The sequence below is a fragment of the Fusarium subglutinans genome (genome assembly GCF_013396075.1).
Source record: "Fusarium subglutinans strain NRRL 66333 chromosome Unknown NRRL66333_c0000002, whole genome shotgun sequence".
NCBI lineage: Eukaryota > Fungi > Ascomycota > Sordariomycetes > Hypocreales > Nectriaceae > Fusarium > Fusarium subglutinans.
Window position 1 is genome coordinate 77,772 of NW_023502065.1, and position 20,916 is coordinate 98,687.

At 49.5% G+C, this 20,916-nt stretch overlaps 4 protein-coding genes across 4 annotated transcripts; all 4 read left to right on the forward strand.

The window, feature by feature from the left end:
• Positions 1 to 1,042: 1,042 nt before the first annotated feature.
• Positions 1,043 to 3,299, forward strand: FSUBG_352 (uncharacterized protein; the record flags this gene model as incomplete). The annotated part of the gene is made up of 2 exons (XM_036681409.1): positions 1,043 to 1,257; positions 1,316 to 3,299. The coding sequence occupies 2 exons, from the start codon at positions 1,043 to 1,045 to the stop codon at positions 3,297 to 3,299; spliced, it is 2,199 nt and encodes a 732-aa protein (XP_036543875.1).
• A 2,217-nt stretch (positions 3,300 to 5,516) lies between these two features.
• Positions 5,517 to 7,187, forward strand: FSUBG_353 (pantothenate transporter liz1; the record flags this gene model as incomplete). The annotated part of the gene is made up of 3 exons (XM_036681420.1): positions 5,517 to 5,846; positions 5,893 to 5,951; positions 6,005 to 7,187. 3 exons carry the CDS (start codon positions 5,517 to 5,519, stop codon positions 7,185 to 7,187), a joined length of 1,572 nt encoding a protein of 523 aa, XP_036543876.1.
• Positions 7,188 to 10,864: 3,677 nt separating this feature from the next.
• Positions 10,865 to 11,305, forward strand: FSUBG_354 (adf-like domain protein; the record flags this gene model as incomplete). The annotated part of the gene is made up of 1 exon (XM_036681431.1): positions 10,865 to 11,305. One exon carries the CDS (start codon positions 10,865 to 10,867, stop codon positions 11,303 to 11,305), a length of 441 nt encoding a protein of 146 aa, XP_036543877.1.
• Positions 11,306 to 12,794: 1,489 nt separating this feature from the next.
• Positions 12,795 to 14,572, forward strand: FSUBG_355 (GABA permease; the record flags this gene model as incomplete). Its single annotated transcript, XM_036681442.1, has 5 exons — positions 12,795 to 13,107; positions 13,180 to 13,460; positions 13,516 to 13,715; positions 13,776 to 14,347; positions 14,400 to 14,572. The coding sequence occupies 5 exons, from the start codon at positions 12,795 to 12,797 to the stop codon at positions 14,570 to 14,572; spliced, it is 1,539 nt and encodes a 512-aa protein (XP_036543878.1).
• Positions 14,573 to 20,916: the final 6,344 nt, after the last annotated feature.

Genomic DNA, 20,916 nt, shown 5'->3' on the forward strand with positions numbered 1-20,916 from the left:
GACACTCATTCTTCCCCCTACTGGGCAAATCTCCTAAGCCGTGTCTGAGCCCAAACATACCTTTTGAAATTTTGTTGCTAAGGGGGTTTTGCCAGTACAGCCTGTTGTCACGGGCATTAATGGGGAAATGTGATAAGTGGAAAGGATTGTTTGACATTGAACTAAGGCACTATGCATATCTTGTCAAGTCTTGGCTTGTTTGTGTTATCATTCACCTGGGATAGCCATGTGCGGGTTATAACTTTATTGTAATGGTGATCTGCTAACGACACATGTCGTGGCTGGCCAACAAAAGCTTGGTGCGCCTTGCAAAAATCCAAGTCTTTTGTTCTTAACTGGTATTATTTACAAAAGAAAACCGCTGTTGGAATTCGCTGGTGAAATTGCCTTATCAAGGGAGACATAGGGGGGCCGCTTCCATATCTTCTTCAACACCCGAACGCACTCACTCCGTAAATACGAAAGCAGGAAAAAAGTAGTAGCGCCGAAGATCTATCTCACCAAGTGGCGAGTAAGTTGATGGCCTAGGGGGTGAAATAAAACGTCTGACATGAAGATCCGATTTTGTATGGTAAATGTGGATTCCAGCGTCAGACGTCTTATTTCACTCCGAGGATGGCTTCGGATCAATCAATCTAGCGGTAGTCTGCAAATAGCTAGACAAAAACCTTGAAGAATGGAATATCATCCTCTAGACTGGTTTGTCGTGCCTATGCTGGTGAGACATTTTCTCTTTTGGTCCACACCAGGTGGAGTGATGGTATCGCCCTTGCATGCTTTCGGATCTAGCAATCGTGTATGAGGAATGTTTGCATGCAGGAGATGAATATTCCCAAGGGTGAGTACCCCAAATATCAAAGAGTGACGAATTGTTGAAGCGATGTGCAAGAATCTGTATATATAGAGGCTGGTGTTCTTGTCCAGAATATTCTCATCTCATCCTCACTCTCAATCTTCCCATCGAGGACCAGGTCCATTCGTTTACAAACCAAATTCATTCGTTCTTTAATACATTCGCTCACAGCACAATCAGTACCTAATCATGCGTTTCTCTACCGGTCTGCTCGTGGCTTTGGCCTCGAGCGTCATGGGTCAGCGATTCACCAACTCCAGTATCCCTGCTACTGAGTCCGCTACCACCACCACCGATGCTGCTCCCACCGGCTCTGCTGTAGCTGCTAAGCCTGTCGATCTCGGCAGTGCCAACCTGGGACCCGGCGCATCGTTCGTCACTCGCGCTGATGGAACCATCGCTGTGTAAGTTCTGCTCCCAAACGGCCCGCGGTCTAGTCACAAACTCTAACCAGCCCTATAGTGCCCTGGTCGCTGGCCCCAATGGCGTTGCTTCTTTCTCCATTGGCGTCGCCTCCGACGATTTTAGCGACTTCTCTATTGGAGACTTGTTCGAGCTCCTCTTTGACATCTTGACCGCGCTCCTTGAGAACAGCCGAAAGCGTGCTGCGACCGACTGCACCCTTGATGTCACTGTTGACGGTGTGAGCGTCTACTCTGAGGGCCTTTCCACCGGCTCTAGCTCCGGGCGCACCGATAGCACACCTTCCACTGGTAACGCCCCCAATGTCGAGTTTGTTCAGTCTTGTGGTGCTACCGGTGCCCGCCTCGAAGTCTCTAACCTTGCTATCGGCCCCCCTGGTTCCAGCAACCCCGGTGGCGGCGACGGTGGCGGCAGCGAGACTGGCACTGACACCACTGGCACTGCTGAGCCTACCAACACCAACTCTGAGGGCGCTACCACCAACTCCGAGGGCCAGACCATCGAGCCTACTGGCACCGAGACTGGCACCGAGACTGAGACCGGCGCTGCTACCAACTCTGAGGGTGCCACCACCAACAGCGAGGGTGAGACCGTCTTCCCTACTGGCACCCAGACTGGCACTGAGACCGAGACTGCTGCTACCAACTCCGAGGGTGCTACCACCAACTCTGAGGGAGAGACCATCCAGCCCACTGGCACCGAGACCGGTACTGAGACCACCGAGCCTACTTCTTCTGCTACATCCGCTGCTGGCTTCCCCGGCTCCATCCTCGACTTTGCTTTCTTCGGCTGTGTCGGTTCCACCGAAGGCTTCCCTACCTTTGAGCTTCTCCAATCTTCCAGCTCCATGGACCTCAACCTCTGCGCCAGCCTCGCCGAGGGCCGTGCTTACTTTGGTGTCCACGATGAGGACTGCTATGCCGGTGACGAGATCGACGGTGAGAACACCAGCCGTGTCGACTCCGACCAGTGTGACATCGAGTGCCCCGGTGATGACTCTGAGTTCTGTGGTGGTGATGCTCCTCTTACTCGCCGCAGCCGCATCCAGGCCCGCCAGGCTATCCCCAACACCATCCGCCTCACTGTCTACGTCGCTGTCAACGGCCCTGATGTCACTGTCACCGATGTCCTCACTGCTACCGTCACTGACCAGTCTACCCTGACCACCACCTTCACCACCACCATCTCCGATGCCACTGCCACCGAGACCCAGACCGTCACTGCCATCTACGTCTGCTCCAACGGCAAGTGCTACCCCGAGAACGACAACGGCTCCAAGGTTGTCTTCATCTTTGTTGGTTACCCCGGTGAGGATTGCGACGGCGAGCTCGTCTACATCTCTGAGGCCTGCTCTTGCCAGGGTGGATCTCAATACGTCCCCAAGTACTGCTCCAACGGCAGCTGCCACGGTCTTACCGTCTACAAGCCTGAGGAGTGCAAGGACTGGTGGAACCACGACAACTTCTTCGTTCCCGCTAACTGCGATGTCTGCGAGCACGGTGATGTCGTCTACAAGCCTTGGGAGAACTCCTGGGGTACCCCCGCTGAGTGCCACGAGGCTGAGGTCCCCAGCTGCACCAAGGATACCTGCCCTACCAACGGTGGTGGCTCCAAGGGCGGCAACGGTGGCAACGGCGGAAAGGGTGGAAACGGAGGCAACGGAGGTAACGGTGGTAACGGCGGAAACGGAGGCAATGGAGGCAATGGAGGCAACGGCGGAAACGGAGGTAACGGCGGAAACGGAGGCAATGGCGGCTCCGGCTCCAACGGTGGCTCCGGCTCCAACGGCGGCTCCGGCTCCAACGGTGGCTCCGGCTCCAGCGGCAGCTCTGGCTCAAGCGGTAGCTCTGGCTCTGAGGGTTCCGGCTCCAAGGGCAGCTCCGGCTCCGAGGGCTCCGGCTCCAAGGGTGAGAGTGGCTCCAGCTGCTCGGGTGACAGCTGTGTCCCCGTCATTGTCAGCAGCGCTGGCAAGCAGGCCATCAGCGCCCTTGCTCTCCTCGCTGCTGTTGCCGCTCTTCTCTAAGCTCACAGCTTTGAGTTTCTGATCTTGAACGTTTTTGCCTTCCTTTCTGGTTTTCCTCTTTGGGAAGATTCGCTATACAAATGGTGGCATTGTTTTGTGCCACTGACTTTGTAGTTAGACTTAATGCAGTTTCAATTCTACTGGGGTTTAGGGGAATAGCCTATCTGTAGTCAACTAATAATGACGCTCTTTTTGCTTTCAACTATCATCACTTGCACTGTGACTGCTACCTTATCGCTGAGTTTCCTTCTTTGACTCTGGGTCTTCTGGGTGGTGTGCTTGGTATGCTCTGTTTCTCCTGACTCATGTTTGTTTATGTCTCGGTCAACATGCCCACCTGATGGAGCTTGAAACATGTAAAGAATGTGACTCTCCTTGTGGATGCCCTGTGAGATGTCCAGCCATGTGAATTACTTAGGCCTTGGGGAGTAAGAATACTCAAGACTTAAAAAAAGAGTGTGCTACAAAAAAAGTCTAGTAAAGGTTCCCCCTGAACTTGGACTAAATCACCTAAATACTTTTATTTCGAGGTCCCGATTTTTCTTTCTCCCCCTAGCTCGGTCTCTCCAAAGCAAGCCTAGCAAGAATTCTGTTTCTGACGACCTGACCTTGAAAACCACGGAGTCAAGTTATCACTGTACTACACTCACACCTTATGCATAACAGCAGTGTTTCCCGCCGCCCTTTACTCGATGCACAAGAATGTCCATCATATTAGCCATCTGACTTACATGCTCCTCAACTAAGACGAGCTCTCATTTGTCTCATCAGTATTCCAGCCACTTCCAGAATCGCCACCTCCCTCGAACACAACCTCAGCGGAGTTGTCCTCATAACTATGCTGGACCAGGCTGCTCTTCCTTTTGATCGTAGACTGGAGCACCATTATCCTCCTTCTGATAATCAGGCTTGCATTCTGAAGACATTTTGATGTGACTAGTCTCAGTCAGCTTTGGCTCTTCAATAGCTTCAGAGAATAGGGCAAGGGGACCTACTTGACGAGTTATCCCCGTAGATAGCGGAGTGTCTTTTCGACGTCAAGCTCTTTGACTTTTACGACAGTGATGTCAGCTAATATCTTCATTCGAGGAACACATGGACAATGGCAAACATACAGAAGTGTTGAGTGATGGTGATATTTCCTGCTACACGAGGAAGAAGAACCTCACTTTATGGAAATTGGTTAGGAATGAATGCCGCTCTGTGATCGACCGATGCCTGGTATAGCCACAGCTACGCACATCACCCGGGCGTGATTTTATGGCGCAACGATTGCAGCTATACTTTCTAGTTGGCGAGGGACTGTAGGCATGATTCTTCGTAGTGGTACTGCAAAGTGTAAGAAGGCTACCTATGAGAGGTGAGTAGTTCACGGCCTGGGTGGCCTCAAAATATGCTTCTTAGATATATGGTGAGTTATTTCCCCATTTTACATCGATGACCACGCAGGATGAAGACTCAAGCCACCTATACTTTCGCCTTATTCTTGAACCATGGGTGAGGCTCTACATCCTCGGATGTAAAATATCTTGATGTAATGATGATCTGATTGAAGCAGCGACGCTCGTCATTGTATTGATTATGCCAAGGGTATAGTATTGCGATGCTCAAATAGCTTTAAGTGCTTCGAACTCGGTTAGCTTTTATCGGCTGTGTTATTCGAATGGGAGTCTGTCTATCTACATAACCCATAAACAATCTTGCGATATCAAGCGACATGCCTTTTCTTGGCAATCATTTTCGCTTGCACCATGTCCCCCCACTTGTAAGAGATAAACACACGGTACGGCAGAATTACCAGATCCGTTAATTTTCCCCGTCAAGCCTGATACATTCACGATCGGTCCGCCTCCTCTCTTCAAAAAGGTATAGATCTGAGCAGACGATCGCATGATAATAAAGCACATAATCGGCGGTGATAAAGATATAAGCTTAACATGCAAGCGTCGGGTCTTGGCCGACAGATATCGCCCGTTTGGGAGAATGTCGTTCTTTGGGCGGCGAATGACGCGAGAACTGCAGATGCTGGAGCGGCCCGCTAAATTCCTATCTCGAGTTTCGCATCTGTCATGGTTTGTAGAATTGCGGATGATGTGAAGACAGGGTCGTGATGTGTCGATATGTATATAACCCTGAGCCGTCTTTTTCGCATTCTATCAGATGTGTTTCAATCATCTTTGAGTTGTCGATATTCCATACTTGGACAAAGCTGTGATCATGACGACTGTCACTGCTGAACGGACTGATACAGCTGAGACTGTGACATATCCTCCCCAAACGGGCATCTTTAAGTACATCTCTAGAGCGATACCCTACTTTCGCAATCCTAGACATGTCTTGATTCTCAAGCTTGATTGTCTTCTTCTGACGTGGACTTTTATTGCTGGTATCATGAAGGAGATGGATCAGTCTGCGACGACACAGGCATATGTTTCTGGAATGCGAGAAGCTTTGGGTCTATACGGTAATGAGTTGGTCTTTTTCAACACCTACTTCTCTATTGGATATGCCATTGGTCTTGTCCCTGGACAGTTGGCTCAGACGAGGGTGAGTTAACAAACTCAGCACTTTGAGTAACGCTAACAAGTTCCAGGTCCGCCCATCTCTGTTTCTACCAACTTGCGAGATCATCTGGGGTCTCTTTGTCATAGTGTAAGTATCTATGCCCAGAGTGGTCTTTCAGTGTTCACTTACACAGACAATAGCACCTGTAAAGCCCAGAACGCAACAACCGTCTACGTCCTCCGCTTCTTCCTCGGTCTCTTCTCCGCCGTCTTCTGGCCCAGCGTCGTCTCCCTCATCTTCAACTGGTACACCCCTAAAGAACTCGCCTTCCGAATCGCCTGCTTCAACGTCTCCGACGTCGCGGGAGCCATGTTTCTCGGTGCCCTCCAGGCAGCTCTGTACCGTAACCTAAACGGCGCCCATGGAATCGCCGGCTGGCAGTGGCTTTTCATCGTTTCGGGCGTCATCACCATTGCTCAGGGGATTGTTGGCTTCTTCATTATTCCTGATACGCCGGCGTACACGCGTGCCAAGTGGTTGACGGAAGATGAGAAGAGGTTATCTCGTGAGCGTATGGAGGGCTTCGGCGCAAATACGTCGAAACTTATCCCTCCGGCTGTCTTGAAGCAGAAGCTGCGCAAGTTGATCGTTCACCCGGTGACGTACTTCTTCCTCGTTGCTTTCGCTCTGAGTGCTTGGGCACATCGCGCCACTTCTTACTTTGTCCTCTACATCGAAAGTCTCAAGGATGAAGCTGGAAACCGTATGTATAGCACATACCAGGTCAACGTCCTTCCCCTGGGCGGTTATGCTCTGCAGATTGTTTCCAACCTTATTTTGAACGGCTTGTCTGATTGGAAACACTGGAGATGGCAGATCAGCACTGGATCTACGTTCTCGTTTGGTGTACTGCTTTGCGTTCTGTGTGCCTGGCCTTCAGATCAGAAGGTCGTTATGGCATTCTACTTCATGACATATGCTGCCAACGCTGGAGCTCCATCACTAATGGCGTGGTTCGCTGAACTGATGAGAAAGGAGCCTGAAGCGAGAGCGATTGTTGTTGCGATCACGGTTATGATTGTGTATATCGGTCATGCGACGATTCCACTTCGTGCTTTCAGAGTTGCAGACGCGCCACAATATCCTATTGGGTTTCCAATGGCTACGGCAATGTCCTTTGCATCGGTTTTTGTCCAGCTTGGTCTCCTGTGGTGGGCTCGTAGAAACCCTAAGCTTGTCAAGGGTGGTTACGAAGGTACTACGATCGACTCGAGAGTGTCCGATGAGGAGAGCTCTGGAAGTATCGGCGATGGAGCAAGTGAGCGAGAGAGGGGGGATGGAGAGAAGACGGCTGATCCAGTGGTTTCAAAGATCAACCAGTAGAAATGCACTTGATGTTCTTTGTAGCTAATTCAGTAAGATATACCCTCGACGATCCAGCATAGCAAATTTCTCAGTATCATATTCCAACGCGGATATCATCAGATGGAAACCAGGGCCATAGTGAACACAGATCACGCAAGTCTACTAAGAATTCTAGCGGTTCTTCTCCTTCCCAAAGAAGCAATTCGCTGCATGAACTCTATTAGATGAAACCTGAGAGACTGGTCGGCTAAGAAATAAGCTTAATTCGACCAGGTCCAAGTGTAACGCCCGCAAGCATCGGCTAAGTCACGTTGATCATAGCGACTATACAGACTTGACGTTAGATTATCGAAAGAGAAAAGACACTTCACGAAAGATCCGCATATATCAGAGCGTTAGCTGACTTCGAAGCATCAGATGATTTGACAATTGCGGGAACAAGAGCTGTTTGGGTTCACGCACTGATGTCGGAAGGATACAGGCTTCTCTCAAGTGACTTGACCCTGGCATATCGGATTGCGGTCCATCATAGTCTTGTTATGCATGTAAACTACTCATTGTAGCTCAGATCAGTGTTTGGTGGAATCAACATGATCAGCAGACGAAGTCATCCCGGTCGAACTCGAAGTCCAGTAATTGAAAGATCTCCAGGTTGTCTTCAAAGGATAATTACCGAAAACAGAAAGTTTATGACAACTTATAAAAGCCGCATGTTTTTTGTGATCCAGCATTGAAAGGATAGTCTACCTCTGTTCATGGTTATGTTTTATAATGGTAAGAGTCTTCTCAGACACTTCATAGCATACAAGAAAGGACATATAAGAGCGATCTCTGTACAATCTTTTCGTTATTTAGTTTCTATTATCAACCAAGATTCCTCAAAGGATCGGGACCATACCTGGTTATTATGTCGAATTTCCAATGGGAGCTGTTGGAGGCTGCTTGAAATTCTTTGGCAAATGCCAGATACACAAAATCATGCCTTTCACAGATATTACTCGGCTATTAGCCTCTGAAACAGTGAGAATTAATTCCTAGGTATTGGCTTATCTCAAGAGGATACGTCTTTGGTGTATGGTTTAACGAGTTGGTCAGATTGACTACTTTCGATAGACGTCGAAATACGCTATCTCTGCTTTATTTGTGGCAAGCATCTTTACAAACCCTCCTTCACTGATATAAAGCCTCTCGATTTGTCTCTCATTTAGCTTCCTCTAGATCTTGGAGTTCAAATTTTGCCTGTTCATCGATACTCAACTGGAAATCCATAAATGCATAACAAGCAGCCCACGCCGAACAACTTGACGCAACATGATGCTCCTTCTCTCACAGACGCACATTCATCCAGGCGATCCGTGGCATTTGCAACAGTTCATTCCTGTCCAAACTGCCCAATGCTTCAGCGAGTACCCTGAAACGCCCAAGACTCTTCTCGAGACATCAGGGGCTAAATTCAAGCTTCGACCATGATACTTTGTTTCAACGCCCTACGGAAGACCTTGGTTCCATTTTAAAAATAGAAAAGTGCTCTTGTTATACTTGTAGAAGACTTCTTTGTCCAGGGGCGAAGGAGCGAGTACTTTGCATGGTAGCTTGACTCATCTTGCACAATCTTCCACTGCTGAGATACGTTCATGATGCATCATGTGGCCAAGAAGATAGGAATTCATTTGATGTTAGGTCTCGGCGTTTGTCTATACGCATACTAAAGGTCTTGGGGACCGAGGATGAATCAATGCAAGTCAACCTTGCACATGTGTTTAAGCTTAAATACTCAGCATGTGATTGTCCAAGCATAAGCTCTCAGGGGTCAGTCAAGCGCCGTACAGCATTAGTGCTTATTGCAGAAGTTCGAAAGCATATGAAGGTTCAATCGGAGACTTCAAGTCGTCAAAGACCAGGCGTCAACATCCAAATGTTTCAACACCCGACCATCCATACCACCAGTGGCAACAAATATACGAACAAGCTTCACGCGGAAGCAACCTCCCGATCCCGAGACCGTCCACCGTAGTCGTATGTTCATTTCATGCGTCCGAACCAACACAGCAAAAGACATGGACGGGGCCATCGCTCAGTTGGTTCACAAGCACATCATACGATGCATTGCCACCCCAGAGCCTGCTAGTAAAAGGGCACTATTGTTCTTCTGGCTACCGAGAAAGACAGGATATCAGGGTATTTAATGGTCAGTTATTGGCCTGTCGGGATTTAAAGGTCGCTCAATTTCCGTAAATTATTTAAATTCGGGGGATCAAGCTCGATATGACAGGTAATATTAAAAAGATCCTTGCGAAAAAAAGAAGAAGAAAAAAAGAAAAATTCTAGAATTCTTCCTCAAAAGCAAAAAGGATCACTTGCAGAAGCTGATCAACGCCTGATTGAGTTTACTCTGTACCGAGCGATAAATCCGAGATCTTCAATTTTTTACGGACTGCTAAATTACGATCTCGATGGGCGCCGTATTTCTAACGGGTTTCTCTTCTCTCCATCGAGTCCCATTAATTGAGACATTTTCCGTCTTTCTCATTACGAAAAGTTATCCAAAGCCCAGATTCTATACAACAATTTCACTGGACCATGGGATATCCTGGTCCGCTGCTATCCACTTACAAGGCCCTCCTCCCCCTCGCTACAGGGCACTTTCAGTTTTCCGAGTGAAACGGCGGGCGACGGTGGATTTTACAGCGCCTGGAGCACCGTAAGCAGCCCCCGCAAATGTTACCGTCTCGGCCCGATTGTGCTGTCCTGTCAGTGATTGTTGCCGCGTCTTTGAGCAGTGCAGTTTGGATCGTCGTTGAAGGAATTGATTGAGGGTCTATTATTGGTTCCTTGGGTGATTATCGCAGTGTTAGCTGAGACATGAGCAATCATGCAAAAAAGCAAGCGAGGAACTGGTATTCGAGTACTATGTACTCTGTATATGCTGCAAGTGTCTGGTATCATCTTGAACCCCCTCAAAACACACCAAGCCCTACCATCGTCGCCTAGATGAATCTTCCTAGTGTCCCACGGGGGAGGGGAAAGAATCTGTCGTCAACCCGCGCTTCTTACGTACAACAAAAGCAAATATTAATATTCCGACGATTATGATCGTGGAGGTTACTGTAGACGAGAAGAACGGGTCTCCGGTAAGAGGAGCCGGATCAGCCCCTGAGCTGAAGCTGCAACGTTTCCCTCACGATTATTCTCGACAGAAGGAGACCGTCCGTGTCAGAATCCTAGACGACCAAAGCTCTTGGCGTGAGACCAACAGAACGGAGTTGTTCCGTTTCTCTTCTAGCGTCAAATGCACAAAATATGGATCGGCGGGCTTCTAGAGTGCGTTCCGTACATAGCCGAGCTTTTCCCAGGAGAGCCGTGGCTTTGGGCTGTTTTTCCAGGTGCAGGGGGGGGGCTAGAGGCAGAGCACACAGACACAGAAGGAGACGCAGAGAGAGAGGGCCCCTGAACTCCTGAGTTTGTCTTGTCTTTTGAGGCCTGATCCAAGCTTGTTGAACCCTTTTCTCTAGGTATGTACTGTATTCCTCTGCCGTCTTCCGATACAGAGCTTTTGTTGGTTGATCTCACTCACACTACGTCCCCCAGGCCCAGTTTATTCCTTTCGCGCCGAGCCTACCTACTGTGTGTGCCTTTACAATCTGATTCGAAGCTGCGCACCGACCCGATCCCCAATCTCTTCTACATCTATCACAATGTCGGGTCTCGACGCGCCAGAAGTCAGCGCAGCCTACGACGCCGTGCGCTCAGACAAGGACGAGACAAACTGGCTGCTCATCTCATACGCGTCGGCCGTGGGGAACAAGCTGAGCCTCACCAAGACGGGAACAGGCGGTCTGGCCGAGATGGTCGCGGAGCTGGACGACGGGCAGGTGCAGTACGGCTACGTGCGCGTCGAGTACGCCAACGACAAGGAGAGCAAGCGCGTCAAGTTTGCGCTGGTCGTCTGGATCGGCGAGAACACAAAGGTCATGCGCAAGGCGCGCGTCAGCATCGAGAGCGGCGACGTGAAGCGGGTGCTCTCGCATCACAGCATCGCGGTCACCACGGGCGATCGGTCCGAGCTGGATGAGGGGGATATCGTCGTGAAGTTGAGGAAGGCTGGCGGCGCTGATTACAACGGAGGTCGGGGCTGAAGATACGGCGACGATAGCTTCATCATACATATCTTTCCCGTACATATCATGATATACAGCGCTTTTACGGCTCCTTATCTTGGACGAACCGGTCACGTGCGTGCTGCAGATAGACAGGTTTCATTATCTATCACGGAAATGTCGCCGGACTTCTTAGATAGGAATAAGGCCAAGGTCAAGGAACGAGGGGTAATGAGGTTTACGGCCCTGAAGCTTGATTGAATACCCCAAACTTTGTGATAAGTAGGCCCAAGGCTATCAATCCTTCAACCACGTTTAGATGCCAGGATAGCCGGGCGCGGGAGCTGATACCCTGACGATCACATACTGGATATTCACCTGATTAGGTAAAGTTGGAGATTGGGGTTGGATGGATGGATGGATGGATGGTGGTCTATTTGATCCCGGCATTCGGGGTTTGATAGATAGCTATCCGTATGATGGGTGAATTAAGGTGAATGTGCATGATCTGCCTGTTTCACAAGCAACCTCTTCGACCGTCCAAGCTCCAGCACATGTCTGCCAATATCTGTATCAGTCCTCGGGTGAAACCTACCAGCCAACCAACACCGCCTGGCAGTCAGCAAATGAACCCACGGCTGAAAGCTTGGCTCAGTAATTGGCACTCGAGAGATTCGACCTATGAAACGCGGTATTTTACACTGGCCAGAACTAATCTCCTTCCAGTTTGAGCTGTCGACGCCGAAACCTTGTACCGTATCGGCCTGGCCGTCTTGTGCACCCACTTTAAAGGCCAGTAGCATGACGTAGGGGACCTATCGCATCGTGTTTCCCCGGTCGTTGAATGAATCGCTTTTTTGGCTTCAGCCCCGCGCTTGGCCTATCAGTGAGTGAGTAAGTGGTTGCTCGGTGGGAGAGTTTGGTGATGATGGCGTTGTAGCCACTGTTAAGGAGAGCTGTCGCCTTACAGAGGATACAATTGCATTATAGGTGAGAGTAGCATTGTACTCACTAACAGCATCACTGTCTGTCTGGCTGTCAGTCACTGCAATCAGTCACTCACTCGACCCCCCCTGTTCCTTGGCCCGTATCTAGGCCTGACCTGGTCCTGACCCTTGGCTTTCCATCGTGTGGGTACTTTTCACCTTTTCCTCTTTCAGACGTTGGCTTGATTGCCACCACGCACCCACGCACATGGAGAACTCCACTCCCGCAGCGACACTACAGTAGATAATTTAGCGTTTTCCCACTCTTCTCCCTGCCCATGCCTTGCTTTGCTTGTGTGCTTGTCTAGGTTCGGTCGAACTAATACTCCAAATCTCTTCAATGGTCACTCTTCCCCAGATTCAATTCCTTTCTTTTTAAATCCCCTCACATTCCCACGCCTTCTCGCATCGCGTGTCACTCTCCTTCTCACCTCTCACCTCTCTCTCTCCCTCTACAACACTCTCCCTGTTGTAGTGACCCTCATCCTCCCTCCCTCCCGATTATGTCTAAACACGACTCGGCCAGCACAAGCACTGGAGCCATGGAGCCCGTCGCAGAACAGAAGCCTCGTCGAGGCTCAAAGGCCTCGCTCGGAAACACTGATGGCGCTGATCAGCTCCTCGAGAACCTCGGCTACAAGGCTGAGCTGTCGCGTAACCGCTCTACCTTCCAGGTCGCCTTCATGTCCTTCGTCCTCGCTTCCATCCCCTACGGTCTCGCTACCACCCTGGTTTACCCTCTGATTGGAGGCGGTCCCGTCAACGTCATCTGGGGCTGGCTCGCCGTCTCCCTCATCATTGTCTGTGTTGCTTGCTCTCTCGGTGAAATCACCAGTGTCTATCCTACTGCTGGAGGTAATAACGGATATTCCTCCCATTTTGGTCGCGTCCCAATGTGAACATGTAACTGATCGCGTGATACTATAGGTGTTTACTACCAGGCCTTTATGCTCTCTCCTCCCCGATGGCGTCGCATTGCTAGCTGGATCTGTGGCTGGCTATATCTAGTTGGAAACATCACCATCACTCTCGCCGTCAACTTTGGTACCGCCCTCTTCATCGTCGGCTGTGTCAATGTCTTCGAGAAGAGCCCTGGCGTTGGTGTCCTGTCGGGAGAGGCTTACCAGGTCTTCCTGATCTTCCTTGCCCTGACTATCCTGTGCAATGCCGTCTCTGCACTCGGTAACAAGTGGCTGCCCTGGATCGATGTATGCTTGTCCCCTTCTCGTGTGAATGTAATGTTTGCTGATGCTCTGTTTAAAGACCGCCGCCATCTTCTGGACCTTCGCTGGTCTCATCGCTATCATCGCTACTATCCTTGCCATCGCTAAGAACGGACGGCGTGATGCTAACTGGGTCTTCACACACTTCGAGGACAACTCTGGCTGGCCCAAGGGATGGTCTTTCTGTGTCGGTCTCCTCCACGCTGCCTATGCTACTTCTTCTACTGGAATGATCATCTCGTGAGTTTACAGTCTATCAACTAACTCAACCCAAGAACAGCTGTACTAACATATGTGTAGCATGTGTGAGGAGGTTCAAAACCCTCAGGTCCAGGTCCCCAAGGCCATGGTCGCCACCATCTTCATCAACACCTTCGCCGGTCTCCTCTTCCTCATCCCTCTCATGTTCGTCATGCCCGAGATCCAGGACGTCATCGTCTCAGCCCAGCCCGTGCCTCTCATCATCAAGAGCGCTGTTGGCAGCTCCGGCGGTGCCTTCGGTCTTCTCATTCCTCTCATCGTCCTCGCCATTATCTGCGGTATCGGCTGCACAACTGCCAGTTCTCGATGTGCTTGGGCTTTCGCTCGTGATGGTGCCATTCCCGGTGCCAGGATGTGGTCCAAGGTCAACACTAGTCTCGATGTTCCCCTGAACGCTATGATGCTCTGCATGGTTGTTGAGGTCGTCCTTGGTGTCATTTACTTCGGTTCTTACGCTGCCTTCAACGCTTTCTCTGGCGTCGGTGTCATCTGCTTGACTGCTTCTTACGCCACTCCCATTGCTATCAGTCTTGCTACTGGTCGCAAGCAGGTCAAGACTGGACAGTTCTACCTCGGAAAGTGGGGTGCTGTCGCTAACTGGATCGCTCTTGGTATGTGCTCTTCTCCTCTCTATCGTGATATGTCTTGCTTACTCGTTATCAGCCTGGTCCCTGTTGGCTATGCCTCTTTTCTGCATGCCCTCCGCCATCCCCGTTACCCCCGAATCTGTCAACTACGCCCCCGTCGTTTTCGTCTTTGCGTGCATGGTTTCTGGTATCTGGTACTGGGCCTGGGGTCACAAGAACTACGCTGGTCCTCCTACCAACGAGGACTAAGCTGTTGAAGCAAGCAGGATCTAGATGCTTGACAGTGCAGTGCGCTTCGCTTCGTTTGACATTTCATATCAATATCAGTCAGTATATATGTGCGACAGTTTAATTCGTGCCTATGCTTGCCAGCGCGATGTGCTTGATACCCCGGCCCGGCCTGTACTCAGGGCCTGTGATGCTCTTGGCATTAGCTAGAAGATATCCATAATTCAATATTGTTGAGCTTCAACGTGATTATCTCGTTAGGTTGTTCAATTGTAGTAGAGCTTGTGGCTCGTAGTCTTGTGCAGCCTCCCGCTCTATGCTTGACGGACGAGGTGTTGTGTCAGGGACCTAGAGCCTTCGTAGATCAGGCGTGGGCATGTCCTTACGAGGGGCATGGGCAGTCTTAGTGCAATGTATAGTCGATGCTCCAAGCATTTCTGTTGAGCGAGACCCTTCGATGGAGTCATGCGCGTTGGTCGACTGCCCCAAGGATGTCCACGAGGTGCATCTTCGTTCTCAGTTTGATACCCAAACTCCTTCATTTCACTTGAAGCATCCTCAGTCTGTCTCTTTGAGCCTCTTGGGATTATCTGAGGATCTAATCGGGGAGTGGTGGGCTCAAAGATGAGGCTATCGTCACGCCAACATCCACTTCAAGCCCCAGAGATGTGCAGAATCAAAAAAGGTGATTTCCTAATTCTCCCATGATCAGTGTAGCTATTATGCTTACATTAAGTCTGAGTATAATCTGGAGTTACATATACGAAGGATAATCGACTATGAGTGTCATGCTGGGGCCAAATGGTTCATTCATACTCAACGTAGTGACTGCTGCATCTGAGTCCAATGCAGATGCAATTCATCGACCAAGAACGTTGTTACATATATCATAAAGAACTCCCTGCAATTCATTTCTAGTGGAATTTTGTTAAATGCTGGCCTGGCATCCCATTCTATACAGAATGAAGAGTGTGAAGCTTCAACCATTTCACTGTTGCCAGCACTCACTCTCAGCGCTATACTTCCCCAAAGACAACCTTGATATCTCAATCGCAGTTTCAGTAATATAGTCTCCTCTGTTAATCTAAAGACTATTTGAAATTGGTCTTGTTTCTCCCTATCTTGTGAAATGAGTATATAGCAGAGTTATTGATGCTGTTCATGGAGCTGCCCTTGAACTTCATTGATCAGCTACACTTGTCAATGGACTCAACTCGTCAATTTCACATAGTAATACGCCCTCCTATATTAATTCATAGGCGAATCTCTATCGTAGAGTTCGTAGTTGTCCCAACTCGCGCCTATTGGCTGTACATCTATCGAAGAGGATATCCAACTACGCTCAAGCAACCGGCTGAAGGAATGGTTTCTCTAAAACAAGATGAACCATAAAGCAACTATGCCCTTCCTGTACTCTCATTCAGCCATATGGGGGGTCTTCATGTATCCCTAGTATGTCAAATACATAGTTTACACAATCTAAAATCAGTAACAGCTGGTCTACGACCTCGACAGTCATATCGTCATGCTTTCAGCTTTAGAAGTGCTTTCTGGGCATAAGGTTAAACTCTAGATTGTCAGCATGTATGAACATAATACTTCACTTCACAACATTAGCTTCTGCCGAAAAGCTTCCACGGTGACTCGTGAATCTTATATCCATCAAGCCCTTAGGGCTTTACAGGAGAAGAGACAAAGTCAATACGGTTTGGCAGCCTCAAACGTTGCCCCAAACTAGCTCGATATTTCCATAATCATTCTTACCATTATAGTAGAGGTTTGAGGCTTATTTCGTTCAGACTCTGCTTTGCCGTGACCACCTGGGCCAACATCAAAGAACCTCAGGTGCCCAATGAATCCTCCAAGTAACATGAAATCAGCACCATTTCTCCTTACAATAGTACGAAACCCAATAGTTGGTCTACTAAATCTATCCTCACTATTTCTAGGAGCATTCTTAGGATCCATGTCCAGTTCTTTCCGGCATGACTGATCGTGACTCATGGCTGGAAGTTCTCCGGAGCTTCTCATCCGTCACATGCCGATCATGCGTCCATAGCAATGAGTGTCTCCGTCTCTAGCCCGCTAGAAGCCTACCGACGCTGTTGTCGATCGTACAAATGAGCCCTTTTGCTTGTGTTGTCATGTGTTACTTGAACTGATAACTCCCTGGGTACTATTGCCGGTCTTGCAAAGAACAATTCTCTCATGTGACAGAATAACGCTACTACGTTCTAGAATTAGTCAGTCAGTATCGGTGTCTCTCAGTCAGTGTTACACGGTAGTCATTCACGAGCGTCTTGTTGTTGTCTTTAGCCACTGTCGTGCACTCCCGAGATATGTACAGCGGCGTGGCAAGATCATGTTACTTCCCCAGCAATGATATCACCCTCAGGCGGAGTTAAGTCGGTCTCCCTCGCCTCTCGGTAGAAGTCCGTAGGATGCGTCGCTCCTCTCCAAAAAGAACAGGTGATATCCTTTGAAATCAGCGTCAGCTCTCCCCTCCAGCAAATCACCATATCATCCCAAAAAGCCGTGGAACTCAACCGGTCAAAAACTGAAGGGGGCTGCTGCCGTGCATATGCTGTGCCACCCAAAGTTATATACGTTCCTGGCGCTCCCTTTCCAAAGCGCTGATGAAGTGTTCTTATGCAGATTGGGTTACCTGAGACAGAGAAAAGCCGTTTCTAGCCCTCGTGTCGGTGCAACCCACGCCATGCTTACAGATACTGGAACGCTACACCGGGTCTTCGAGATGGATGCTTCCCAGTTCGTTGGCCGAATCAGGGAAGAGATATGGCAAAGTGTCTTTGTACTGTAGGGGTAGCAATGAGCCGATACTACCGAAATCTGGGGAACATAAACGAACTGCACAGCTGAACACCAACATATCAAAATCAGGATTATGGGACACCATATGCATTGCACATTCCGACAGGAAGGTAGACTAAGCAGAACCCTTATCTATACGTAGAGATAGCACAAAGAAAACACGAGAAATGGCATTCTCCACGGAAAGTTTGATCAGCCGCCACCGAAACTCTCAACCAGTCGAGCCCCAGCATTGTCTCACGGCTAGCTATCAGAGTGGCACAACAGTCGCCATTGAACTGATACTCACCGCGGCCTCTGTGAGGAGTCAGAATCGCCCGGGCCGTTGTCAGTGGGTGTGATGAGGGCAGATCTAGAACTTGGTAAGATAATACCTACTGTACAGTTTCAATACCTACTAGCGCCTCACTTCTTGACCGACTGTCAGTCCGACTGTGCATTGAGCGCTCGGATGGGGAAGTTACGGAGTCTGGGGCATCCGGGGAAGAGCAGACTTGTCATATGCTCTGGCACATGATACGAGCTATCGTTACAGTACAGAAAGTCGTTTATGTATGTGAGATCTCAATAATCAATATTGCTTGCTACTGGTGGTGGTTACCCTATTGTCTAAAGTGCACACACTTCGTGACAGTACTACCCTACAGCAGCATACAGAGTTCAAAAGGATAGATAAGCTCCGTAGCTGAGGGCAACACCTCCGAGGAGGGGGGCCCTTTACGACAGAGCAAGTCAGGTCAGCACGACCAGTCATTTGACAACGGTAGATGCACGATATTGCTAGACAATGCGGGACACGCCTGTCTCGGGGGGCGGTTCCTCCCTGCATGTGTGAAGCATGTACAGAAGTGCAGTGTACGGTAGTGTGTACTGTATGTAGGCCACTCTGTACCTACAGTAAGAAAATGCAATGCGGGCGACTCATGAGGACGCAGAACAGAGATGCATGGCTGAGGCGGTGAAGAGGTTACGGTAGCAGTGAATAGTTAGGTTAGTTTCCAAGCAAGTGAGGCGGCCGTTTACTTTGGAATAGCGTAGACTACTTTGTGTGTTATTGGTGTGTGGCGGAGAAGCGAGCTCAGATTTTGTGTGGTGGCTTGTTTTGGCACGATGTGATGCTGTATGCCACCACTTCAAACCTTGGACCTTCAACTCCGCGTCCACGCGTTGGATATTGAGGGGAAGGATGCGCGGGGTGCGAGACGAGGGTGAGAGCGAGGCGCCCATCTCCATCGCCAACAGAAATAAAGTGGAATCTACATCTCTCACATCTCTGCTCCATATAGTGAGTGCCAGTGCGTGAAATACTCAACATTCGTTTTTTTACGAATAGCAACAATTACGTAGCAGTCCTTGAGCGAAAAGGGATAAGGATGAGGGATATTGCTACTCACCAGGAGTCCACTTCTTGTGTGTTAAGCCGTTTTGAACCTCAAGAAGGGAGATGAGAGGGCTCTTCCATAGCGGAGACATTGCATTGCATGTCATGGCGGTTAGTTTAGTTATTTGACTCTAACTCTGACTCCTATTCTCCCATACCATTGATGTGATAGTAAAGCTGCGGCTCATTCACAGGGGGCGGAAAGTGGATTTTACTCTATGTATGTACAGTATGTATGGATATGTCTCCATCGTATCGTAGCGAGATAAATGGAACGTCGAGAGAGGCTCTTTGTACGATCCTCCGGCACCAACCAGGCTCCCTTGCCTTCTGCTAGCCTAAATCGCTAGCTAGTTCCAGCCTCTATTCCACTGGCTCGTTGCTCTCCTCGTCGATTGTTAAAACAAATGCTTGGCGTTGAAATTGCTTGGAAGCAAAGACCGTGCGCACCCAGTCCAACAACTCCACTTGATCCGACTATTTGCACGATTTGCATACTAGACTTCGATGGTGGCGATCACAGCATCTGTGCAGAATACGTCATAAAGCAGTCACCTTTTCAAAACGACAATAGAGTCTGAGTTTTCCTTACCCCGTGGGAGCACGGGGGGAACCAGGTCTGGGGAAGCCAGAATGAGAATGAGGCGAGGCGAGCATAAATTCTGTTGAGTTGGTGCCGGGGAATACCAGGAATCAAACACCAAAGTCGGGAACCAAGTCCCTGTGCCTGGACAAGAAGAGAGGTAAACTATCCATAACTGAACAAGTTTTTGTTGATCAGAGGGCCGAGCCTCAAGTGGTGGGCAACCATCTCGAAACTTGGTGCGAGGTTTGAAGCTGTTCGAATCCATCCATCGGGGGGGCGTTCAAAAGTGCCCATATCGGACGGCGCCGCCTCTGCGAAAATACTGTGGATTCTCAATGTGACATGCCCCCCGTTATGAAGGCAAGGCGCTTTCAACGACTCGTGCGAAATACAGTATTTACAAACCTACACACGACAGTCTCTCAAGGCATCTTTTTGAAACCCGGCACCTCGATACAAGACACGCAGAAAGAGCGCGATTCACCGGCCTTATCTGACCGACTGCACATGGGGGGACGCGACAAGGGTCGATCAGCGGGGATATTAAACCAGTCGAAAGCAGTCTCGAGACACCAACAGGGCAGTGGTATTTTTGCCAGACAGGCCAAACTCGTGGTGTTGGTGTTGAGGTCCCAGTTTCTGCTGGTGATGCCCCTGCCTGGTTGGCAGCCAGACAGCCAGGATTTCATCCAAGGTGGTGTGGAGGAGGAGGGCGGGGGCCGTTACTTAGCGAGCCATGATAACGGGCGAGGGGGGTTGCAGGGAGGGGAAGCGGAGAGGGGGAGCAAGTGTTCAGTGCAGTCAGTTCAGTTACAGCTCTTGATGTAGGAAGCTCTCTATGGAAGTGTTTAATTCTGACAGAGCTCGAATAGTGACCAATTGAGTAGTTACCGACTTCTAAATCAGTGATATTCTGCTCGATAAAGACCCTGGATTACTCTTGGCAGCTGAGTTGGTCCACGGCCTATGAATAGCTTCCCCGCACCATGAGTCGATGTTTGTTTAGTCTCGAGTAGGTATCGAGAAACTGTCATACTCAGATCATGTCGCATCACGATGAGAGAGTATACCAAGCAAAAAGCAATTTACCAGGGGGAGCAAACTTTCCCATATCATCATATCAGGTTCCGAAACGTCCGATAAATCAGGTCTTGGAAATGCCATCACGTGGATATCGGGTTCTTGATGTCGGCCGAGAGAGGGAGGGCACATCATGTGTAAAGTAACATGACCATACAGTAGTCGTTTCTTGTTCCATCCAAATTTGGTTACAACGTAAACTCATCGATGGTGCGTTAGCAGAAACATGCCATGGCTTGCTTGTACTGTAAAGAGGGGGTTCGCGCGGGGTTGGGGAAACCAATGCTCGTTTTGTCGAGACGCGCAGAGCGAGAGGGAGCTCCAAGATTAGTGTAAAGTAGGGTGACGTGCAGGTAGCTTCTGGTTAGGTCTCTGGATGATGACACCCGAAAGAGTCCTAAGAATGAACCATCACCAATTCAATATTGGTGAAACGAAAACCACGGCAGGCATTTCTTGTTGCTACCTAGCATCTTGCTCCGTAAG